This window comes from Pogona vitticeps, chromosome 2 (genome assembly GCF_051106095.1).
Source record: "Pogona vitticeps strain Pit_001003342236 chromosome 2, PviZW2.1, whole genome shotgun sequence".
NCBI classification, from domain to species: domain Eukaryota; kingdom Metazoa; phylum Chordata; class Lepidosauria; order Squamata; family Agamidae; genus Pogona; species Pogona vitticeps.
Window position 1 is genome coordinate 165319638 of NC_135784.1, and position 24908 is coordinate 165344545.

The window sequence follows — 24908 nt, forward strand, 5'->3', positions numbered from 1 at the left end:
TTGCAGAGGTTGTACTTAGGTCGTTGTCCCCAGATTGACACACTCAAAATGCTCTGGACTACAAATGCCCAAGTCCCTCTGTTAAGCACAGATCCAAATATCTAGAGGGCACCAGCTGGGGGAAGGCTGACTAAAAGAATTCAGATTGTGTGTAAATACCTAACAGCACCCAACGTGCTGCTCATATCCTTTGCTCCACGATGGGCCCATGTTAAACCTCTCTTGCCAGAAAACGGAAAGAGCGAAACTACACGGCCAGCAAAACCTCATGGTACAGCTTTTGCCTCACTCCACTATTTAGAATTGCAGGTAAAATGTCTCATAGATGGACATCCCCTTGCCCTATATACAAAATATACTTTATCAGAAAGAATGGCCAACTTGTGAGACACCCAGTCTTGGCAGGGGAGACCTACAGTCTTTCCCTTCTCTGTGTTATCACTCTGTGCCTCGCCTCTTTATTTTCAGGCAGTTTTATAGGGCTACACAATGGTGTGGCCCAGGGCGGTCCCCCATGCTGTGTCAAGTCCTCATTTTAGGGAATCTTTGGCCCTCTCAGTGTATTGAACTTCAGTTCCCAGAAGTCCCAGATGGTATGGTGAGCGTAGAAGACTGTGAGAGCTGTAGTTGGGAAAAAAAACACCACCCAAACCCACTCGTCTGGAAAGCCAAAGATTCCCCAGGCCTGCCTGGATCCCCTCTGGGTGGCTCCTCCATAGGCCTTCCCCTGCCCCTCTTCACCTCTTGCTGTGTGGAGAGAGCTTTTGAGGCACATTCCTCTTCTTGATCAGCTTTTCCACCGTGTTGCCATGTAGGAGGCTCCGTGATGGGTGGTGCTTGAAGAGCCCTGGGTACTTCTTCTCCAGAGCTTGCTCCCGCCTATGGAGGAGAACAAGAAGATGTAGAACACAGGCAGCACCAAGACAGAATCTGAGATACAAAAAGCAGCTTCTTCGGATAACTTCCTGACTTGTTAACTATAGATCTTGCTTTTCCACCCAAGGGTGCTCCAAGGCTGATTAAAGCACTTTCTCTGTTCATTCTCACGCTTGGGCCAATCCAGGTGTGACTTACAGTGAGTGAACACCAGATATGGGTAAAACGAGAAATGGAGTGGAACTGACTTCGATGTATCCATCCCTTCCTAAAGGGGGTCAGAAAATTTTGGGTTGGTGCCTGTCTTCCCTCAGAGGGATCTAGAGGGGAGAGATACTGTTGCCTCCCAGTCCAAATAGAGAACGCCTGGGTGGGGATGACTGGAAATAGCCATTTTCTCACCTGAGTAGCTCTTTCTCCTTAAGCTCCAGCTGTAACATGAGGGAGTTGAGCTCCATGTAGAGATTGTTGGCTCGCTCCAACTTGCGCTCGTAGTGCTCTCGGATGTCCAAAGCATGCCTGAGGAGGGGGAACAGGAGGAAAGGTTCCGTCACCTCTCCGTTGGGAACACAAGCGATCCTACCGCCGGAAAGAGGAGGCTGAGATTTGCCCCCACTCACCCTATCCAGCTGCTGCCCCCTCAAATCAGGTGGGCTTGCTCCCTAGGGTGCAGCTGAGGCCCAAAATGCCTCAGCTTGAGAGGTTCCTCCTCAGGATAAGGCCTTGCAGGAGAGAGGTGATGATGGAGAAGGCTGGTGGTCCTCGGGACACCTCTCTCATAACACCCCTTTCTGAGGCGAAAGCTTCCAGAGTCAGGCATTTGGATGCTGGCAATTTTCTAGAGCGGTGCCAAAGCTGCTTTCCGTAGTGGTGATGGAGCCTGATTTGCTGCCCCTTCTGCTCTGTAGCTGAGGTAGGCATTTCACACCACCTCCTGTCAACCCACCTCCTATCAAAGTAAATTTATTTCTCTCTCTTTCTCTTCTTTTTGTCTTTACAAATGATGGGCAAACTCTGCCACATTTGATTCAAAATGGGCCTTTTCCTAAAACAACAGCAACAACAAAACAGAATGCTTTCCATTCCCCTCACTCCAACTGAAATTCAAATGTAGTGAGAACTCTTGATCACATTAAGCGTGTCTGAATATTTCCCCAAATCCCTGCTCAGCTGTGTCCCAAGAAAGGGGGCATGTTGTTTCCAAGAAGCCCAGTTACTATACTAAGATTTCAGGAGTCTTTGGAAGACTACATATCCCTTAGGCTGTTACATCCACAACAGTTCCACTGTCACATCTGACGTTCATGTACTTAGGTTCCCATGAATGCTTTTTTCACTGACTTAATTATTAATTCTGTGGACTGAAGGGAAACTGAGACTTATAGATAAATTTTATTGCAAATGTGTTTATTACTATGGTCTTCTGAATTACCATATACAGATATGAAGGCTGCACAGTGAAGAAAGCTGACATGAAAATGTCAATCCATTTATGTCAGAGCAGAACTACTGAAAAACCAAAAAGACCATGAAAGCTTTAAATCTGTCTGGAAGCAACTATGACAATATTGAGGCTATCATACTTTGAGTGCATTGTGAGACAGCGAGATTCACTGGAAAAGACAATAATGCTAGGAAAAGTTGAAGGCAGCAGGAAAAGAGGAAAATGAAATATGAGATAGATTGACCCAATAAAGGAAGCTATAGCCTTGAGTTTGCAAGACTCAAGTAGGGTTGTTAATGACAGGTTATTTGGAAGGTCAGTAATTCACAGGATTGCCATAAGTTGGAAGCAACTTGAGGCACACCATAAGAATAACATGGGCAAATTAGCAACATTTACTTTGCAACAGTTGCTACTTATTATTTAATTTAGATCCTTCTTCTAATAAACATAAGTGCTCTTGGGGACTAGAAACCTGAATCCTGATATTCTCAATATGTCAAGGTAGAGCGGAGGTCCAAAATACGTACAATCCTAAGCATCCATCATTAACAATATCTGAGCAAAAAATCTCAGAGCCTCCAAGTACAGTGGTTAAACTGCAGTACTGCAGTGAGGACTATGTTCACTGAGCTGACCCTGATGGGCTCACGTAGCTGGCTCAAGGTTTACTCAGCCTTCTATCCTTCTGAGACTGATAAACCGGAGACTTGAGGGAGCAATATATAGCCTGCATAATTAAATTGTAAACTGTCCAGACAGTATTTAAGTACTATGGGACGGTATATAAGCAGCACAGTTTGCTTTGCTTTCTCAACTGCATCACGAATGCCCCCTTGTCTACCTTACCTGAGTTCTTCTCTCCGTCGGTGGATCAACTCCTCCTCCAAGCGATGTAGACACGTCCCCTCTGATTTGATCTTTTCAAAATGTAGTTTCACCTCTTCCCGCCACTCAGCCTGTGGGAGAGAAGACAGATACATAACCTCTTCCCTTAGATCCTGAAACCACACAATTGAAGCCAACAGACAACAAGAAAAAAAAAAGCCACCTTGTCCTTTTGATATTAATTTAACAATGTACTGTGGGGTCTCGACTTACGAACGGCTCGACATACGAATGTTTCGACTTACGAACTGCTCTCATAGGAATATATGGACTCGACTTACGAACTTAGATTCGAGTTACGAACTCTCCCCCCCCCTTTTTTAAAAGCTAAGTCATCTTAGGTTAAAAGGAAAAAAAGAAAAAATATCCCCCTCTAGTGGCAGAAGGCGGAATAGCAGCTTCCCATTAGTTTCTATGGACGAAAAGAGCAGATACGGATTAAATGGTTTTCAATGCATTCCTATGGGAAATGAAGATTCGACTTACAAACTTTTTGACCTGAGAACTGCCTTCCAATACGGATTAAGTTCGTAAATCGAGACCCCACTGTAATACACAGAGAACACCCCTCAATGGCCAGATCTAAATGAGTGAGTGCCTAGTGAGTGACACCTATCATTTCCCTTCCTGTTGCATAAAGCTCTTGTGAGATGAGATTAGGAAAAATCTGTTTATTGATCATTTGACACAACCAGGAAAAAGGCAGGAAAACTGGTGGAATCCGAGCAGGGCTGGCCCTACTATTAAGTAAAGTGTGGCAGTCCCCTCAGATAACAAATTATTGCTGTCAAGAAAGAGCAGAACACTAATGCTTAAGTTACTCACCTTTTATTTTCCACTGACAGGGAAGGGCACTGGTGGGCTGGTTTGTTTTGGTCCAGGTGCCAAAATTCACTGATGGGCCCTGAGTATAACCTTCCCTTGGGCGGCTGGCAGGGAGGAGGAGGGTACAATTGCTGATCTCTCTCCGGCAGCAAAATCTTTTGGGCTGGTTTTGCATTACCCTGTTTCCCTGAAAATAAGGCCTAACCTGAAAATAAGCCCTAGTCTGATTTTTCAGGATGCTTGTAATATAAGCCCTACCCCAAAAATAAGCACCAGTTAAGTGAAACCGCGCACCTCCACCATTGTGCAGCAACCAGAAGAAGAGGACATGACTGTAAAATAAAACATCCCCTAAAAATAAGCCCTAATACATTTTTGGAGCAAAGATTAATATAAGACCCTGTCTTATTTTGGGGGAAACACAGCAGAGATTGCAAACAGATGAGAAACCATGATAGGGCCCCCTTCATCTCTCCGTGGCATTGTTCCTGATGGAAAACATGTTGGCCAAAATCCTTTTTCGCAGTTACTTTGCCTGTACAATGGGAATGAGGTCAAAAATAGTTCTCTTATCCATTCTGAGGTGCATGCAACTTGGTTTCATTGAGTGTGTGCTGTCCAAAATGGAAGCCTTGAATTAACAGCAATGTGCTGCTTCCCCTACCACTGCCACTGTCATCCCGCTTGCACGTGCAGACCTATGCAACAGGATTTTGGCCAAGATGACATAAAGTAATGCAACACACACACACCACAGAGGCTTATGTGAAAGAGAAGGAAGCTCTGTGTTAGACTCTTAGGAGGAAGAGAGGGGTAAGAGAAGAAGTTGTAGACCAGCTAAGACTCTGAGAAGGAAGCCCACCTGAGATTTGAAGTACGTCTCCTGGGGCGTAGACAGCACATCAGCGGATGCGATGTCAAGGTGCAGCAGGATCTGGCGGAAGGATGGGCGGTTCCTGGGTTTGCTGTTCCTGATGAAGGAAAACAATCTGAAATGTACTGGTGCGAAACTTGTGATGGTTTTGGATTTGGGCTAACATAGAGTCCTGCTGAGCACTCCGTTTTATCTGACAGTATCCAGGAAGCATGAAAAACTAGATTGTCTTTTTAAAAAATAATAAAAAAAATATATTGTGCTACTTAGAAACACTTCCAGGGCATCCCCAGAAGAAACAAACAGCAGGCCATTTTCTATACTTAGAAAACTTTGGGAAGGGTTACCATGAGTTGAAAGATGCTTGATAGCACATTAAGGATGGGGAACATTTTTGAACATTAGGGTTGAGCTGAACTTTATAAAAGTTCTTGGGGGCCACATACCAATGGTAGGTGTGAATGGAACAAAGTATGCCAGTTTATCGTAGCTTAAAGCTGTTATTGCCAGACACACAGCCCTAGGAAGAATGCCTACTGTAGGGGAAGCCAGGAAATCACCAAACAATGATGTAATGACAAAAGTATCTGTAGCCATCAGAGCACAATGGGAAGGAACAAGCTAAAAAGTGAGGTAGTTGCCTGTAACAAGGTTTTTTTTTTGGGGGGGGGTTAACTAGATATATGGGTGGAAACTCATCAGAGGGAGATCCAATCTGGAAATAAGGAGGAATTTCCTGACGGTGAGAACCATTAAGCAGTGGAACAGCTTGCCTCCCAATGTTGTGGATGCCCCATCGCTGGAGGTTTTCAAGAAAAGATTGGACAGCCATCTGTCCGGGATGGCATGAGGTCTCCTGCCTTGGGCAGGGGGTTGGACTAGAAGACCTCCAAGATCCCTTCCAACTCTACGACGATTCTATGATTCTATGATATAAGCAATGTTATAAGTAAGGTACACAACCCTTCCCTTTTGTTAATACAAAATCAATAAATTCTCCCCATATAAATTCTTCCCTAAACATATTCGGATTTGTCATTCCTTTTTCTTACTTTAATATTACATGTTAATTTATTAATATCTATATTCCACAATTTGTTATACCATTCATTTAATTGGAGATCACACTTCACTTCTTCGCCATTATTAATTTAGCCACAGTTACTAGATTGAAAATCAAATATTTCATTGCCTAATTCCATTGCCTGCTCTCAAATATTGATAAAAACACCATTTTAGTACATAGTCTTAGATTTAACTTTATTATTTCATTTATTTCTTTAAAAACCAACCTCCAAAATTTCAATACACATTAACACATCTACAACATATGAAAGTAGATTCCCACTTCCAGACCACATCTCCAACATATCCTAGAAAATTTTTTATCCATATAATTCAATTTGTCTGGTGTTAAATACTATCTCAAAATGAATTTGTAAAAGAATTCTTTTATTCTTAGACATACATTTTAAAATTCTTTTATTTCCATACTGTATGTTCTTCCACTTCTACTTATTTCTTCTCTGAAATCTACTTCCCGTAGCATATTTAAAACATCTCGTTGACCCTCTGCTTCTGCTAATATTTTATAAATGTTAGTTATTATTCCTTTCATTCTTTTACTCCCATTTTCTTTTTCCTACTGTAGCACCATTTGTTCAAATTTTATAGGCTCCCTCCATTTACCATTTCTTTTCACCCATTCTCTAATTTGATGTTCCAGCTGAATGAAATTAAATCACAATAACTTTTCCATTCCACATCTATTATTTGTTCTTTACTCCTCATCCTCCCCATCCACTCTTTTATTCTAATAACCTGTTTCCTCCTTAAGATCTTCTCCAAAGCTCCTTTCAAATACCCTGGAAAATTCTCTAATTCTGTTATAGGATGTAGTGGAGAAATCGATGGGGTAAATATTTGTCTATACTTATTCCATATTTGTACCATGTTCTTCAAAAAAGGGATTTTCAATCTTCTTCAAAATATTATTTTGTTTCAAGATAATATTTTCCATGTTGCTACCAATTTCTTCAAATTCCAACCCTGACAATATTAATATATTAGGATATTAAAATATTCACCATATATCCTTTTTTTTGGGGGGGGGGGTAAATTGCTTCTTGACACACATGCTGCCTTCGGGACTCCAGCTCCGGATTTTGCCTCGAGGTTAACTCCTGAAGCCTTTTCTACATTGCTGGAACCAGTTGTATTGGCTCTTGCCTTTCCATTGGACCATTTCAGCAATGTGGAGAGGGGGGATCTGCTGCTTGGGTAACAGCCTATCCTCCATATTACCTTACCCAGGCTTCATGCTCTGGAGAGGACACTCCTCGATTCAGAGCATGTTACCATAGTCTCTCGAGACTGAAGGATGCCTATGCTAATGCTAAATTGCTTCTTGAAGGGCATTTTAAGCCATTTGAAGCTCTTTGTTTTGACAGGGGCTTTGTCTGTTTTATGAAAAAGAAAACTTGATCTGCTTATACTTTCAGAAGAGTCTGTGTGAGCATTTCAGCCAAATCCAAAGGAAAAAATACAAAGCAAAACAAGACAAACACATATGGCTCTTTAAAAACTAACTATTGTATTTTAATGTGAGCTTTTTTGGATAATGTTGTGGACATTCTAGAGATAGAGAACAGATGACAGGCATGAAGGAAAGAGAGGGGGGAGAAGAGGTGTGTGTGTGAAGACCATTAAAAACTCAAGGGGATGTGGGTGGGGAAGTATATAAAAATAAAGATAGCAGGGAAACCACATTTATTAATGTAGGGAATTTTGACAGCTTTTACCTTTGAGCCTCGTGATGAGACAGGCCTGGTAGTTATGAAAAAAACAACAGTACCAGTGGATAACAGTATAAATATTACATTTGGTAATGACTTCAGAAACCCAGGCTTATATTCAATCCATTTATATGGGTGTTCATCATGTGTATACATTTTATCTGAGCTGGTTCCCTCTGTATTCTTGATTTGTAATGCTTCTGTTCTAAAACAGCAATGTTCATATCTTCTTCAAAGTGTCCCGGCAGATTAAAACGGTTGGAGACAGGTTTGTATGTGTTGTCGTTTCTGATGCCCGATTAGTGACCATTGATTAATTTCCACAGAGATTCTCCTGTTTCTCCTCTGTAGAGTGCAGAAGGGCATTGTTGGCACAAGTGAAGGAGCCTTTGATATTGTGTGTAGCATTGTTAGGTCCCGTGACTGTGTTGCCAGAATAGATGTGCGGGTAGAGTTGGCCTCTGGGTCTGTGGCAGGGTTTAGTCCTCCTGTCTGTGTTGCTGTTTTGTGGCCTATTGTGTGTTAGTATTTGCCTGAGGTTGCGGGAGGGGAGGTTGTCTATAGGCAAGTACGGGTGTCCCACCAAGAGCTTTGGAGAGTGAAGTGTTCTTGTCAAGGATTGGCTGGAGATCATTTAAGATGTGTCTCAGTTATGGAATATAGGTGATAATTAGTCGAGTTGTGGCATCTGTTCTCTGTCTGCTGTAGGAATGCTTACAATAGAACCTAACATCAAACATAGACCATCAATCACTGCATATGAAATGTGACCAAATACCCAAGATTCTTAGATCCAATGAGTATTTAGTATGTTTTACTTGTGAAATTGGCATTTCATCCAGTATTTAATTTTTCCCCATATGTCTGACGAAGTGGACTTATCCATGAAAGCTCACATTAAAATATAATAGTCTTTAAGGTGCCACCTGTTTTTGTCTGTTTTGCTTTGTTTCTTTGGATTTTGCTTGATACAGTATCCTTAATAATTCCAACATGTTTTTTAAAACATCAAATGAAAAAGAAGTGAACATGACAAGAAGCCATATATCAAACTAATTTTTCAACAGTGTTTTGACAAATGGGTTGTTTTTTAAACGAAGTAATGGGTAATGGGAAAGAATTGATTTTCCAAAGTAGCTTTCCGGGTTATATCCATGATGTTCAGTTGGTTTACCAGCTGATGCTTGTAAATAGCACTTGTGGGCACTGCAGACTTGGATTTCAGTGGTTCTAATAAATCTGGATCCAACCCACTGTTCTGGGCCCCAAATGTTATCCTGTGGAAGGCCACCACACATCTTGACAAAGGTGTCTTTCAGTGGCCTGCCCGTGAATGAGGAGGACGCTCAGTCTAGCCCTACAGATCATAGTCCTATCCCCCTGTGACCAGAGTGGGAATGCCATGTTCCAAATTCTCACTTATGACACCATCATTGTTCTTGTAGCTGTGGACTTACCAGCATTGTCTCAGCAAGATCTTGAAGCCATCAGGGCAGCTGGTGGGGACAGGCAGGTGGAGGCTGTTACTGCCCACACCCCAAATTATGGCTGAGGAGTCCACGTCCTTGTATGGGATCTCTCCTGTCAGCAGCTCCCAGAGAACAACACCAAAGGACCTGTGGTGGGTAGGCGAGGGGGGGGGATGAAGGCCAATTTGCGTTGGAGATCCATGGACCAGACACACCCATCGCCCTTCCACTTCCCCTTTTTGCATTTCTTTCCAGCTCTTTCCCATCTCTTCCCCCTGTAATCTTTTTATTCCACCTTTTCCCATCATCTTCTCTAAAGATGCTGGACTTTCAACATTCCTCAGTGATTGACAGGACAATAGGACTTACACCTGTGGAAGGTGCTAGGTTGGGGAAGCCTGCTGTGTGTCCCCCCAATAGTGGTCCATGTCTGCGTCATGGGAGCTGTGATTCAACATTTCAGGCTGCTCCTTTTCACAGCTGTGGTCTGTGTGTGCATGTCCCTGTGTGTGAGAGACAATTCAGCACCTGGGAGAAGGCTGATTGATTCCTTGGTGGCAGCTCTTGTGCATGTGAGCTTTGAGTTGTACTGGTCTTCAGTGTGGAAAGGATGGCCACTCTTGAAAATGGGCCTTCTCAGCCACACTAGACGCTGTTCCAAGACCTCCATTCAGAGCACGATACCATAGTCTCCCAAGACTGAAGGATACTGACACACCACATGGACAGAGTCCTGTTGGAAGAGCTGTTGTATCCCATAGTGACTATCTCTGGGTGTATGTGCGTAGTCATTGGCAGACTGGGGAAGGCTGTTCTGCTCCATGGTGGATGCCTCTGTGCGTATGTGTGTGCGTGTGATGAGGGATGGGATATGATGGGATACATAGCCTAGGAATGCCTAGTCCCCATATATGTGTGTTCTATCCAGCTCTAGCCCCTCCATCCACCACGTGGCCTCCCCCTCCCTCCCCCTCCTCCTCACCAGATGTCAACCTTCTCCGAGACAGGCTCATTCCGAATCACTTCTGGTGCCATCCAGGCCACTGTGCCTGCAAAAGACATTTTGGTGCTCTTGTCGCTCAACTCTTTGGAGGTACCAAAGTCGGAGATCTTCACCACGTCATCGTAAGTGATCAGCATGCTAGGGAAAAGGGAGCAGGTAAAGAGCATAAGATGTAATCGCTACTGTGGTGTGTGTGTGTGTGTGTGTGTGTGTGTGTGTGTGTGTGTGTGTGTGTGTGTGTGTGTGTGTGTGTGTGTGTGTGTGTGTGCACGCGTGCACACATGTTGGGAAGTTGAGGAAAGAGACAGAAACCCATGCAGTGCTTTCTGTGGACAGCAGGGGGAGCAGTGTAACAGTACAAATTTCTCTCTGATCCATTGGGGAGAGGGAAGCACAGAGGGCACTTTGGATGTATCCTGCTCTGCACCAAAGGCAGAACAACACATACCGTTGACGGACAGCAACGGCTGAGTCTTTTCTCCCCCATGGAACAAGCTAGGCTCTCTGAGAGTCCATCAGATTCCTCTGCCACGAAAGAGTGTGGGGCTGCTCTCTAAATGGGATTCAGGTTCCCCTCTGACTTGCTCTTGCATGGCTCAACTGGATTAAGGAAATGTGCTATCCAGCCACGCTGTGCCCGTTCTCAGATCTTGTAAAAATTATCTTTTCGAGCAAAACTCCAACATGCCTCCCCTCGTGTGCTTTGGTGCACAAAGAAAATTTGAGCTCTGACCCTGTTTCCTGATTGACTATGAAGGGGCCTAGACAGGCATTTGGCCTGTTGTTCAGTCCACTCGGAGCATGGGCTGGATTGCTCCTTTTGCAATTAGTTAGAGCAAGCCTGCTTTTCAATTCCCAGCTCATTTCAGTTTCCCAATATAATTAGCTACTTAAACAGACAGTCTCGCCACTTAATGATATTGGGGAATTAAAAATTTCCTTCCGTCCTTTACTCTTCCATGGAGCAAAGAGAGGAAGCAGCATTTTTATTTTTAAACCCATTAGGACAGCTCTGACGCACTGTACCTTTTTGAGAAATTGTTTTAAAAACTGAGGGCTTTTTCCTGTAAACAGGAGGAGACAGGAGAGGATTTTCCCCCTCCCTTTTCTTTACAGCTCTTCTTAAAAGAGGTGGATCAACATGGCGTAGGGGACCTCCATCTGATCTTAAGTGACCTTATTTAGCCTGCACCAGCCTGCTCCAAATGAGCCTTGGTGGGAACTTTCCTTCCTTCCTTCCTTCCTTCCTTCCTTCCTTCCTTCCTTCCTTCCTTCCTTCCTTCCTTCCTTCCTTCCTTCCTTCCTTCCTTCCTTCCTTCCTTCCTTCCTTCCTTCCTTCCTTCCTTCCTTCCTTCCTTCCTTCCTTCCTTCCTTCCTTCCTCCCCGTCTCTCTCTCTTTCTTTCTGCCACCTTTCTGCCTTCCTGCCTTCCCATGAACATTCACCCTTCAGCTTAACATCAACATTCAGCATCAGTAATAACTAACTCTAATCATCTCCTTGCCACTGCTTACACTTATCCCTTGCTAGCTACCTGTTCCTTCACTCTACACCCTGTGTCATCTTCTGCATAGTTTGTTTTTTGGTCTAATGAAATTTTATAACATCTCAGATTAACTCCAACTGCTTTGATTACAAGGGAAAATTTGCACAAACATAGGGGAGTAAGGTTGGGAGTAGTGGGAGGAATCAGAACTATGTATCATGTATTCCTTGATTTACACAATCTGGCAGATTTAAAAAATGATTCTTCAGGATGCACAATCCGGATTATTTTACTGGGATATTTTGTTAATTCGGTAGGAAGGCTGCACAGAGAGGGAGACAGAGAGAGCACCTTGTCTCAGAGCTTAGAAAAGTGACATTCTGGCTCCTGGGTGCCATAATCCAAAAAGTAACTGTTCCAAGCTCGATCTGGTTCTACACCTTAATTCAGTCTTGGTTCTCCTGCACCTGATGACCCTTATCTATCAACCCACCCATGCATACACCTTATTAATTCATGATGATGGTATCTCCCCTGCCAGGTAAAGGTTCTTGGCTTGACTTATTCATTCTCTGGTCCCTGGTACAGATTCCCTTCTTACTTGGGTGACTTGAGGTCACGATGGATGATTTTATGGAGGTGCAGGTAATTCATGCCGCCAGCTATCCCCATGGACCAGTCGACCAAAAGCGAGGGGGTGACCTTTCGTCCTGCACGTAGCACCTCATACAGCTGGCCCTGGGCACAGAATTCCATGATGATGCAGTAACAAGGAGCCTGGGTACACACACCCCTAAGATGAGGGAAAGAGCAGGGGGCACATTAGATACTGACTGGGAACATAGGCAGAGGAAGCCTTTTAAAGCCTAAAACAAGTTAAGATGCCTTTTAAGGTTGTTGTGGGTTTTTCAGGCTCTTTGGCCGTGTTCGGAAGGTTGTTCTTCCTAACTTTTCACCAGTCTCTGTGGCCGGCATCTTCAGAGGACAGAGAGACCAGAGCACAGAGTGCTGTCCTCTGAAGATGCCGGCCACAGAGACTGGCGAAATGTCAGGAAGAACAACCTTCAGAACACAGCCAAAGAGCCTGAAAAACCCACAACAACCATTAGATCCCGACCGTTAAAGCCTTCGCGAATATGCCTTTTAAGGCCTAAAACAGGTTGAGAGGGGGTTAGAGTTATTTTTATACGGCAAATTATGATACCCATGGTCCCTTGGGGTACACAATTTGCAATTTTAGGGCCAATATTTTTTGGTGGGGAGGGTTTCAAGGGTAGCATTTTGACTGTGCCTGATTTCACTTTTAAAAAGACTACAGTAATCAACTGTGTAGGAAGGGGTTATTAGAGGCAGAAGACAGCAGGGTTCCGGTGCCTTTAATAGTTCTGTAGAAGGGGGGACTTAGCAGGTTTCACTGATCAGGCAAGTGGCCCTTGTTCAAATTTTCTTTTCTGCACAGTGATTAAAGGTGCAGGGAAAGAAGAGGTGACAGACATGCGTGGTTAAATTTTAAAAGGGAGGGTTACAAGCCAGGCTCAATTCAAGCCCCTGGAATGAATGGGTCAATTCATTAATAACTCAAGGCTATCCCAGGACTTAACTTTGGCCACAAGGGCCCTGCTTGTGGTGGCCTTGATGAAAACAGACCACGTGGCAGGGTCTTCTTGACTGTGGCACCTTGGTTACAGAACTTCCTCCCAGTGAACATCCAGTGGTTAACCTCAGCTGTTGTGATTTAAACCGCTTTAGTTCCTCAAGCTTTGTGGATATAGGTTTGTGCTTTATGGGAGAGGCTGGCTTAATTTTGGCACATCTTTATTGTATTTTATTACTCATTTGTGATTTCAGAGATATGATTTTAATGGAGTTTGAATACAGTGGCCAGATCATTTTGGTTACATGGATGATCATAGAAGAGCAGCAGGACAAGCGTTTCCTTCCTTGTCTGGCGGGCTCTCCTTCATGTGACAAGGTACGCACTGGTGGTGAAATCAGATGTGTCGCTAGTTGCGTGACTGGTCACACAAAGGACAGCTTACCAGAGAGGGGGAAAAAAACCTGCTGCTCTGTGGCCCCTGTACACATGCTTTTTGCTAACAGGATTCTGGCTTGCGCTTATGAAGATTGTTAGGTTCCCTGGGCTCTTGGGCAAATAATCAATCAATATAGAGGGTGTTTGCAGGACTCAGGATCCCCCCACTCCAATTTCACTGGGCACATAATAGGTTACATGCTTCTTACAGAGTGGGAGGAGAGACGGTGTCTCCCAAACACAGTGTCTAGCCCAGCAACCATCCAGAGAGAGGATCTGAAAGAAACCTTGCCATCTCCACTGAAGGCAGAAAGCTCCCAGGAACTCCTTAAAGCATCCTGCCATACTGCCCCCCACTCACTTGAAGGTGATGATGTTGGGGTGTTTCAGCTTCCGAAGGTGTTTGATGTCTGTCTCCTTGAGGTCTCGCACCTTCTTGACAGCGACCTCCTCCCCATGGAAGCGTCCCAGGAAGACCGCGCCTTGGGCCCCACTGCCGACCCACTGTAAGTCCATAATCTCTTCAAAGGGCACTTCCCATGGGTCTGTATTGGGAGGGAAAGAAAGCGGTAGTCAACACAGTTTATTCAGGGATATGGATTGTTCTTCCCCACTCCTCTGCTAGGCACTGCTGGATTCAACTCCCCGTCTTTTTTTGTGAGGCCTCGCACTTTATCCAGCCTTTGTTCAACTTCCCTTATTTTGCTTATTCTTTGCTCTGCACCCTTCTTTAAGCAACTCTTATCTGGGCTTTTGGTTCCTTTCAGTTCCCCTGAGACTTATTTCCAAGCTGGACTGGGAAGGATCTTACTCCCAGCCAAAATACACAACTTCTCTTTCTCTCGTGGAAGCTGGATTGCAAACCATCACCAACAGTTGTTCAGGAAAGAGGGGAAGGATTATTTTTCAGTGCCTCCTCTGCTTCACTCAAATTCCTCATCTTCTCTCTTCTCCCGTTGTGGCTTCAGTCTCCATCCCCTTCTAAGTTCTTTGAGAAAGCGATGCTACCCAAACAGCACAGCCAGCATTAGGTACTTTCAAGTCACAACCCCACCCTTACAAGGGTCAGAATTCCTCTGGATTTATGCTGGCACAGGTGCGATAGTATCAACTGTGACAGACAAGTGTGCTAATTAACAAGTGGGTGCTCACATTCCTGGTTGCAAACTAAACGGTGTGGCTGGCACACGTGTAGGCATACAAGTGGCAAAGAGGTTTAATTTAGCAGCAATTTGCAGTCACAGTTTATGCCATTACATTGTTGCAGGTATCAATCTGCAATAGGATTCTGTGTACGTGGAACACGCATAGAGCTTCATGGTTTCATTTCCTTTAAGGCTAAACAAATGTTTTGTCAGATCTTAATTAAAATTTAGTAGGATCCAGAGCTTGGAAAAGTTAACTTTCTGGACTGCAGCTTCCCTCTTGTAGGAGCTGCAGTCTGAAAGGGACCTTGGCCAAGTTTAGGTGAAGCACAGCTCTTTCCTTGAAAGCTACAAGTCAAACTGCTGTTGACTTTTGAAATGGCTAGGAATATTTCAGTTCTGTACATCCTGCCATGTTCTGTCCATGTCAGTGGGCAGTGAAATAAGTGCCACAGGGTCATAAAATGGCAGCCACCACAAGAGGTACAACGAATGGGTGCTGCGTTACAGTAACTTCACTTTTCTGATTTATCAAAAGTTGGAGACGGGGGGGGGGGCAGGGCGAAAATCATCTTACACCTGTACAATCAGCACTCTTCTTTCTGTTTTTAGTAGGGGTGCTTTTTTAAAATAAAAGGTATGTTGATGAAGCTACGAAGATGAATTTGACCCAACTCCGGGAGACAGTGGAAGAGAGGAGGGCCTGGCGTGCTCTGGTCCATAGGGTCATGAAGAGTTGGACACGACTTAACAACTAAACAACAACAACAAAATAACATTAAATGAGAAAATCTGACAGGGGTAGACAGGGGTGGGTGGGAGCCCATGGACTTTCTTCAATCTGAAAAAAAAAGGGGGCAGCAGAACTATGGAGAAAAAACGAGATGCCAGGGCTTGGATGATGGTGGCATGTGGGTGCCCCATTAAAAAATAGGTAAACCAAGCACAGCAATTCCACATCAAAGGGGACCTGAAGCAAACCACACTCCCTTCTCAAACATTTTCAAGCACTTTTCAAAGGTGGCCCTAGAGAAAGCAGATGGCTGTAACCCCTTTACTAATGTAATGTGTTACCATGGCCTGTGCCCCCTTTCCTCTGAGCTTATTAAGAATGCTTTCTAAGCAGCTATGTTTTTCTACTACAACTCCCAGAATTCTCCATCCAACATGGCCAGTCAGTGCAGATTCTGGGAGTTACATTCTGAAAAAAAATTTTTTTAAATAAAAAGTTCTGATTCAAAATGGTAGGATCTACATAAATGGAAGCTGTAAAAGCTGCTCAAGGGCAAGAATACCACCTGAGAATCAGCAGCCACCAAGTTCTTGTGAACAGCAATGAACTATAAAGATCACAGAGCCAACAAACCAGTTTAGCGGGTGACCTTTCCCCTATTGGGTTCCTAAATTTCCTATGGACAAAAGTGTCTCTGATTGGCCTCTTCCTCCACAGGGGAGAACATACCTGGAGCTGAAACTGATCACACCGTGGGTCCCTCCGTTTTGGTCTTGTATAAGTATTCTACTTTGCCAATGGGCGATGACTCCTTCCTTTGTGAGTCAAAGCCTGAGCTCTGGGCTGCTCATGGCTGCTCCATGGTTAGTTTTTGAAATGCCTGGCTGCCCACCCCGTCATTCTCGTAGAGCCCGCCATCCCCTCTCACCTTCTTGTTGCTGCTTGTGTTCTGTGGAATACGCTTTGCCAATCATGGTCCAGACGGGCTTGAGGCAGCCAAACAGACCTTCTAGGAAGCCGCTCCCCGACTGGCAGTGTATCCGAACTTGGTCAGCGTGGTAACGGGTAGGCCGCACTTCGGCATTCCCTGCACCGGCCCCTGCACCGGCGCCGCCTCCCCCTCCTCCCCCACCAGCTTCATGCTCATGGAGCTGTAGCACACTGTTGGCAAACTGGTCGTGGGTCTCCTCGCTGGGAGTGGGGCTTTGCCCGCTGCCTCCACCGCCACCCCCATCAATGGGCAACACATCTCTCAGCACGCACTGCGTCGGCGTAAGGTCCTTCTCCGGGGTGCAGTCAGAGGCATCCGGATCTAGCTTGCGGAGGGAACTCTCAGTCAAGATAGTGTTGAAACTGCCAAAGGAAGGCGAGGGTGTGCGGGTCTCGTGCAGGCATGCCATGACGATGTGGAGCTTCAGATAAGGATGCGTGGTGAGTCCCTAAAGTGGAGAACCAAAGAAAGAAGACAGAATTACTTTGAGTATTAGAGGGTTTGTGAGATCAGTAGGCCAGCAATGTTGACTTGTTAATTATTACATCCTGCTCCAACATATCAGATAGAAATCAGGTCATAAAGTCAGATAATGTGATCACCTTTCTCAGCTGCTGCCCAACCCAGGGCTTCCAGTTCCACTTTCCCAGTTTAGGTTTTAACTATTTGCAAACAAGCTAGGATCAAATGTTCTCATAATTGTAATATTTATCCTTAGAAGATGAGTCTTTAGTTCATCCGTCTATGGGATCCTGTGGACAGCACCACTCAGTGGTGGAAATCCTGTTGCTGGAAGTTCACACTATTCAATCCAGCAGTGATTTTCCCATACGAGGGGCTTTCCCCTTCCCACACAAACCCAAAGGCTCCCAAAGACAAAGGGGATCCCTAAGGATCCTGAAAGGGGAGTGGTTTGGAAGTTTTCAATTCAATCCAATTAAAGATTTGAATGAATGACACCATCCCGGTTGTGTGACATAAATGTACACCAACAGGATTTAAACCATTGACTGGTTGCATGGGAAGTCTTGTTTCTTGAAAACTAAATGTTTTGCCTTATATTTCCTGGCCTGTAACAAAGGGCTAGAAACAAAGATTTTGTTAAAAAAAATAAAAGCATGCAGTTTAGGCCAGCTGACCTAAATAGGCCCTGGGTGCCATGCTGAAAATCAGAATAAAACCTGCCAATCTGGCAATAGGGCAGCAGTACATGCCAGCACATGTGTCTTAATGCCAATGGCAGCTTCACAAAGTGAAAGCCAGCTTTGAGAAGGGGATTTTCAGTGGAGACATAAGAGAGCTACTTAGGTTTTCTCCCACCCAGAATTTTCACGTTGCAGTTCCAGCATCAAGCTGCCCTACTAGACAAATGTTTGAGAGAATAAACACACAGAACAGTGTGTGCATGGATACAGCGAGCAGCTGAGCAGGAGTGAGGAAAGCTCTCCCATTGCTTCTCCACGGAAAACTGTTTACTTCTCAAGCTGTTTTTCACAGTATAAACCTTCCGCTGGGATTTAAGTGCACATGTTTCCATGTAACTTCTATACACAACACAGCATGTTCCCAGTGCCATGTGTTTTCCTGAGCATGTAGACAGAGGTACAGGATTGAGTATGCCGATCCTATACTCTAAATCCCTGTGCCCATCTGGCCCCAACTTTCAGTCCGTTGATTTCAGTAGCTTGGGCAGCAAGGTCTGACAAAGGGACATGGTACTCGCATTCCTCTGAACAGGGGCAGAAGAACGCTGCCCATGGGCGCCCCCCCTTGCCTCACCAGGATCCCTGGCTACATGGAGCCATGTAACTCTACTTGTGTTCCAGTGAATGCAAGTATGCAGCGCCATCAGACTTGCCTCCTTGAGATGCGGAGGTTGGGAGCTAATCGACCTAGAGAGAGCAATCTGTACCATCTCCAAACATCTACTCATTTATAGACCCCAAAATTTCAGGCAAACACCTGAATAGGACTGTAGTCCTGGCGCATCTGTGTAAACAGATGTGTCTGCTAGTAGATTAGAAAGAGAAGGCTTCTTGTTGGTACAAAATAGGGCATTACAGTTTAATTGTCCAGGGCATGCCTCAGCTGTGCTGGGGCTGGTTATAGGGATCACATAACCACCTTCCAGCCACCCCCATTACAGCAGCTCCAATGGTTACTGATCCATTTCCTGGAACAATTCAAAGTGCTGGTTCCAGCCTATAAAGCCCTGAATGGCTTGGGTCCATACTGTCTCAAAAACTGCATGTCCCTTTATGACAGACTGCCCAGGTATTAAGACCATCAGGAGACAGATTTCTCTGAGTCCCACCACCCTCACAGGTGCATTTGGTGAGGACATGGGAGAGGGCCTTCTCCGTCGCTGCTCCCAGGCTCTGGAACTCCCTCCCACTGGAGGCCATGCTGGCCCCGTCTTTGCTGTCCTTCTGCAAGCAGGCAAAGACCTTTCTCTTCAGGCAAGCTTTCCCTCAGTGACTGGCTTCCTGTGTGGGGTTTTTAAAATGGATTTTGTGCCTTACTTTGAATGTGTTTTTGGTATTGCTTTTGTTTACCATTTCTCAGACTGACATTTATATAATCCTTTTTAGTATTTGTATACTTACTGTTTTTAGCTTTAAATATGGTCTTTTAATGATTTAAGCTGCCTTGGGTCCATTTAAAGGAGAAAATTGAGGTAAAATATTTTATATAAACAAAATAAATAGTATAGTGATCTCCAATAAGGAGGGTCAAGGCAGCGTTGTGGTGATAAAGAGAGAACCAACAAAATGTACATCAGGTTATCTAATTCCAGAAGCATCCAGTAAACGATGACAAGAGAATTATTACAACCAAGATGAAGATTTTTCTGCTTTCTGCTTGAGTTTCACTAACAGCTACATACTAAGAAACAAAATGGCAGGTATTTGGAGGGATAATTTGCTGCATTACAGGAGGGGGGAAAAAAACCTCAAATATGTCCTGTAACACTTTCAAAGACTAATTCGGTGTGGCATACTCTTTCATGGACTGTCTCCTGTTTCAACAGATGAATGCATACAGAACATACATTTGTGTGTGCCTGCCATATGTGGTCTATTTGAAATGCAATATTTGGAACAATACTTGGGAGAAGATCTCACAGATTTAGAATCTGTTGTAGATGTTATTACCATATGCCAAAAATCTCTGTTCTGGATTTTTACGGTATCTAGAATCATGCTTGCCAAACACTGGAGGTTGGAGAAACTCCTCCAAGCGTATGTGAAGTATAAAGTGAATGTTTTCTCCAAATTCTTGTGTTAAGAGAAAATACAACACTGTCATAGCCATTTTTTAAAAACACATTTGGTATCTATAGATAAGAAACATATTTCTGTAAATTCTGTGTGTCAGTTTGATCTGCTATATCAGGGCCTGAATGATGGAGAAGAAGTTCAGAGGTGGTGGTAGCGGTGGTGAATACAATTTAATATTATCCACATCTTCCTTCAGTTTTAATCAATCCACATACTTTACCTTCTAAAATCAGTAGCCCAGAGGGAGGGTTGTAATTCAAACACAAAACCAAATAAAACTTTTTAGAAGCTGAACATATTTACTGTAGCTTCACTGTCTGTGCAAACCCTGTCCTTTTTTTTCTTTTCAAATGCCACGTCTCACTCTTTCTGCCCTAAATGCTCAGTTGCCAGCTTTATAATGATAATAACAATCTTAGAACTGCAGAGCTGGAAAGGGACCCTCTGGATCATGGAGACCAACCCCTGTCAAAGAGGCCCAGTGGGGAATCAAACTCCCAGCCTCCGGCTCTACAGTCAGAGACCTGAACCACTAAGCTATCCAGCCATTTTTTTTTGCCTTTCCCTCCCATTTCTTTTCATCAAATCTTCTGTCTCTTTCTAGATCATGTAATTCCTCCCGATTTCCCTCAAAGCTAGTTGCCTCTCTTTCCTGCATTCTAGTGGCTGCTCCCTGTTTCCTTAGGTCATTTCCATTTCTCACTCGAGATTATGCTCCTAGCCTGTCACCTTCTCTTTCCTGTCGATCTGGCTAAATTGCAAGTCTGTAGGTACAGCCCAAAATACAGAGCTGATTTCAGCATCAACAAGTGGTAAATACAGATAAATAAAAATGTAATAATATTTAAAAGTGGCTACTAGGTAAAAAAAAACACAAGACTACTTCTAAACCAATTTCCCTGGAAGCAGTATAACAAAAGTAGATCTCTCAAGAAGGCCTTAAATATGGGCAAATTAAGAACAAATTATCAAAAGGGATTGGAGAGAGTAAAAGCAAGCTTAAGGGGCAGGCGGTGGGGGGGGCGGAGGATGGGAAGCGAAGGAGGGTTAGCATGGGAACAAACACAAAGACCTCTATAGGAGTCCTGAACACATGGATTGATTAAGGGAATGCAACCCTTGGAGTGGAACAAATGTGTGGCTTAATGGAAGGCCAGAAGACAAGGGACAAAAGAAGACAAGACCTTTAGAAAGGAGGCTAAGAAGCTTTAATGCAATATAGTGCATGGCAAAGCCAACAAAGATAACCTTAGAAGTGCCAAAGGGACTGCATGAGCAGAGAAAAGAAAAAAAGACACTTAACATCAGAAAATAAAGACAGACGTAACAGGAGAAGGGGAACGCGCAGGGCGCATCTCAGCTGTGGGGTGCCTTCCTCAAGATCTTTTCAGTTCATTTGACTAATGCACATCACAGCAAATCAAATGGTGCTTCTGCTCTGAGTCTTGCCCTTCCTCACTCAGGCTTACTTGATATCTAACAGTTTTGTGGTGTTTTAGTGGAGAGAAACAGTATTTAAACTCATCAAAGTGACATTTGGTATATTTCACTAGAAGAGACTTTAATTGGTGGCTATCTATCTATCTATCTATCTATCTATCTATCTATCTATCTATCTATCTATCTATCTATCTATCTATCTATCTATCTATCTATCTATCTATCTATCTATCTATCTATCTATCTATCTATCTATCTATCTATCTATCTATCTATCTATCTGTGTCTGTCTGTAGTATAAGAAATGATTCATCTATCATATATAATTTGGTCTTCTATGTGTAATAAACATGCAACAATGCCTGTGTTTATGTGTGTGTATGTGTGTTTGTATGTCTCTGTGTGTGCAATGTTGCACATAAATTAAACACAAAGGACCAAACTATACATGATATTAAATGCACTACTTATATTTGCATGTTTTTTTTTAAAAAAAGGTAAAGGGTAGCTGCTCTAAGATGTGACCAGGAAGGGAATTTGCAGCAAAAGGGTGGATAAATAATGAACCCCTCCACCCGCACCTCTGAAGATGTAATAGTCTCAGGATTTGGTGGGGAGGAATTGACATGGGTCTATGACTACAGCAGTGGCCACAAAAGGATCAAGAAATCAAAACAAGAAGGAAAACAAACAGGGCTTAGATGTGTTATTTCAGATGAAAGAAAAATGATGAAAAAGAAAATTCAAAGTGCATTCGGGCAGCAAGAAGCAATGGTGGTGGGAGAGAACACAGGGAAATAGCCTTTTGACCGAGACATCTGTGTGCCAAGGCTCTGTGAGGAAGAGGCCTGTGGTGAGGTGGTTTTTTTAAATGGCTGTGGAACACCTTTTTGTAAGAGATCAAGGCTAGTCTTCTATGGGGTGTGAAACAGGCATGACAGCTGTGTCTGGTCTTAGATAGACCCCAAAGCGCGGAATCCAATCCTTATTATATGCCAGGTCTGTCTGATGCCATTATATAAGGACTGTAGCTTGTGAAACAAAAATCCCCTCAACATCTGGAATAACGGTGGAGCCCAGGCTTTGAGCAAGAGAAGAGAACCAGGCTGTTGGAGAACTAAGAACCAAAGTAGCAAATGATTGTTAACATCCTTCCACTGTGAAGAGGACGTGTTGACAATGTGATAGAAATTATAACAAGCATGTTCTCGGTACAGGCTATGGGACACAATAAACCCTGCCTTCCAAAGTGCCGCATTGCTGTATAAGGATATGGAACGGTTTCTTGCTCCCCTCTCACAGTTCTGTATTTGGAGCTGGAGAAAAGCTCCTTTCGATCTTGAACAGTTGAAGTGCTCAGAAGGTCCTTTGCCGCCCACCATTCTATTGAGCCTGAGCCTACCCTTCCCCCCCCCCCCCGTGCTTCCTGCCTTGTGCAGAGACATATCCTGTGGCCTCCCTGAGCCTTGAAATGGCTCAGAATCTCTCCATGGTACTGAATTTATCAACTTTCTCCCTCCTTCTGTTGGCTGCTTGCTCCCTGTGATTTAGCTACAAGTGCCTCTTCTGATATGAGTTTCAATCATATTTCGCTCAGGATTGCAAACACAGAACAAGCTACTCTATACATAAAGTCAGAACAGACACAGGGTGGCCTAAAGTCAGTGGCAAGTCACTACTAGAGCAGACCCATTGAATCAATGGAATGAATGGAGGAGGTGACTCACCAAATCCTTCACTGATTTAGTGGGTCTACTCTAGTTATGATTTATTACTAGGTTTCAGCCACTGATGCTTCAGACACAATGATGATGCTTACAACAAGGCCTCCCCAAGCCCCACGTTCTCTACCCCTATTTTTAAGATAAAGTAAAGGTGATGAGCTAATGGAGCTGTTAGGTTGCAAGTGATGCTCACCTCTTCTCCATCTCTGCAACTGCAACTGAATTAGGAGACAAGTAGTCCAGCTGCTCTGCTTAATGCATGAACATCAGCTGCCTTTCCACTCTGTGTGATGAAGAATGCTGTGGGACCCCTAAGGCATACAAAGTTCAGTTTTCTCAACTTAGTGCTTTCTAGGTACAATGGATCACAGCTTCCACGGTAAGCAGCTGGCTAGCAAACAGCTGTGGTGCCCAGAGATGCAGGGAGGAATAGCCCAAACAAAGCTGAAGAGCAGACTGGTGCTGAAGGCTGAACCAAACCTAGTTTGGTAAAAGAGACCCCATAGTTTGACCTTGCATTTCATGGGACCCAGAAGCTCTAGGAAAGCCTCTGTCCTTCCTTCTGCTCCAGCTCTGAGCAATTCTGCCAGCTGGCAACAAATTGGAAAGTATTCCTGCAGGCTAAGCCTTGGTATTGGCCAGTGCCATTGCACTGGGCAATACAACAGCATCGGCACAATCCGGCCAGCCTGAGCCTAGTGACTCTACTTATCCTTCATTTTGACCTGCCTATGCCTGGAAAGCTCCCACCCTTGCTACCATAACTCGTGCAGCCTATAAGAAGAAACCTTGGCACAGATAAAGACCCTTAGATCTCTGGAAGTGTTAACCAGTAGCCTTGAAAAGAGGTTGTCTACCCATGCACACTGTGCATGCACACTTCAGCTTCTGAAATTTGGACACAATTTGAAGGTCTTTGTGTTTGAGACAATGAACGCTATCGCTGGGAGGGGGCACAGAGATTGGTTAGACAGACACCCAATGCTTAAGCCTAAAAATAGGCAGCTTAGACATCTGAACACAGATGAAGAGATGGAGACTGGGTCACAGGAGCAAGAGACAAACAGTCATTTTTATCCTTCTAATCCCAACTCTGCCTCTTAGGCTACATCCTAGCCACAGCCTATCCTTTTTGTTTATAGACAGATGGAGTAAGGTGACATCATTGTTTAAAATTGGATCCACTTGTGCTGGTGCAATATCCTGCAAGCTTTAAAATTACACTGAATTCTTTCCCATATCTCTCTCTCTCTCTCTCTCTCTCTCTCTCTCTCTCTCTCTCACATATAGTAAAAGAAAGTGTAAGGGAAAACTCTTTTTTTCTTTTTTAAGAAAACTCTCCCATAGTCAAAATGCAATTAAATCAGAGCTCCTCAATGAGCTAGCTGCTCATTGTCTTTCTTTATCAGTAAATGCTTTCGGTAAAATAATAGTATACCAGGAAGGGACTAAAGGTACACACTTCTAAGTGTCACAAGGGTCTAAGAAAATAAAAAAGAAGCACCTCTTCAATTGTAAGCAAAAATAAAATACAAAGAAAATATTGGCGCTATATCAGTAGAAATTAGGTCATTTAAATATATATATTTAAATATATATATATATATATATTTAAATGACCTAATTTCTACTGATGCAGTATTGATCTTTCTAGGTAGCACAGGATTCGCAGAGAACACAGGATTCTTTCTCAGGCAGAAAGGGGAAATATTAGCAACACATTTTCTATAGAGTTGTAGAATAGAAAAGAGCAGAATTGGTTTCTAATTTTGGAAAAAGAAATTTAGATAATACAGTAGTTTTATTGGGCCAACATATCTTATATGACAGTTTTTGAACTATAGACTGTTCTCCTAAGATCCTAATTTTTTAAGCTACTAAATTTGATTTCTGTCCAGAATGT

At 43.7% G+C, this 24908-nt stretch overlaps 1 protein-coding gene across 2 annotated transcripts in view; it reads right to left on the minus strand.

The window, feature by feature from the left end:
* The window catches only part of MAP3K12 (mitogen-activated protein kinase kinase kinase 12), a 130075-nt gene that overhangs the window by 16703 nt on the left and 88464 nt on the right, over positions 1-24908 (minus strand). For both annotated transcript variants that reach the window (XM_020784538.3, XM_072991099.2), the window contains exons 2-10: positions 16498-17008; positions 14053-14236; positions 12261-12452; positions 10154-10312; positions 9160-9318; positions 4896-5004; positions 3170-3279; positions 1279-1395; positions 742-879 (exon numbers count right to left, since the gene is read on the minus strand). In XM_020784538.3, the coding sequence (XP_020640197.1) occupies positions 742-879; positions 1279-1395; positions 3170-3279; positions 4896-5004; positions 9160-9318; positions 10154-10312; positions 12261-12452; positions 14053-14236; positions 16498-16969 (1640 nt within the window). In that variant the 5' untranslated portion in view covers positions 16970-17008. The remainder of the gene's footprint in view (positions 1-741; positions 880-1278; positions 1396-3169; positions 3280-4895; positions 5005-9159; positions 9319-10153; positions 10313-12260; positions 12453-14052; positions 14237-16497; positions 17009-24908) is intronic.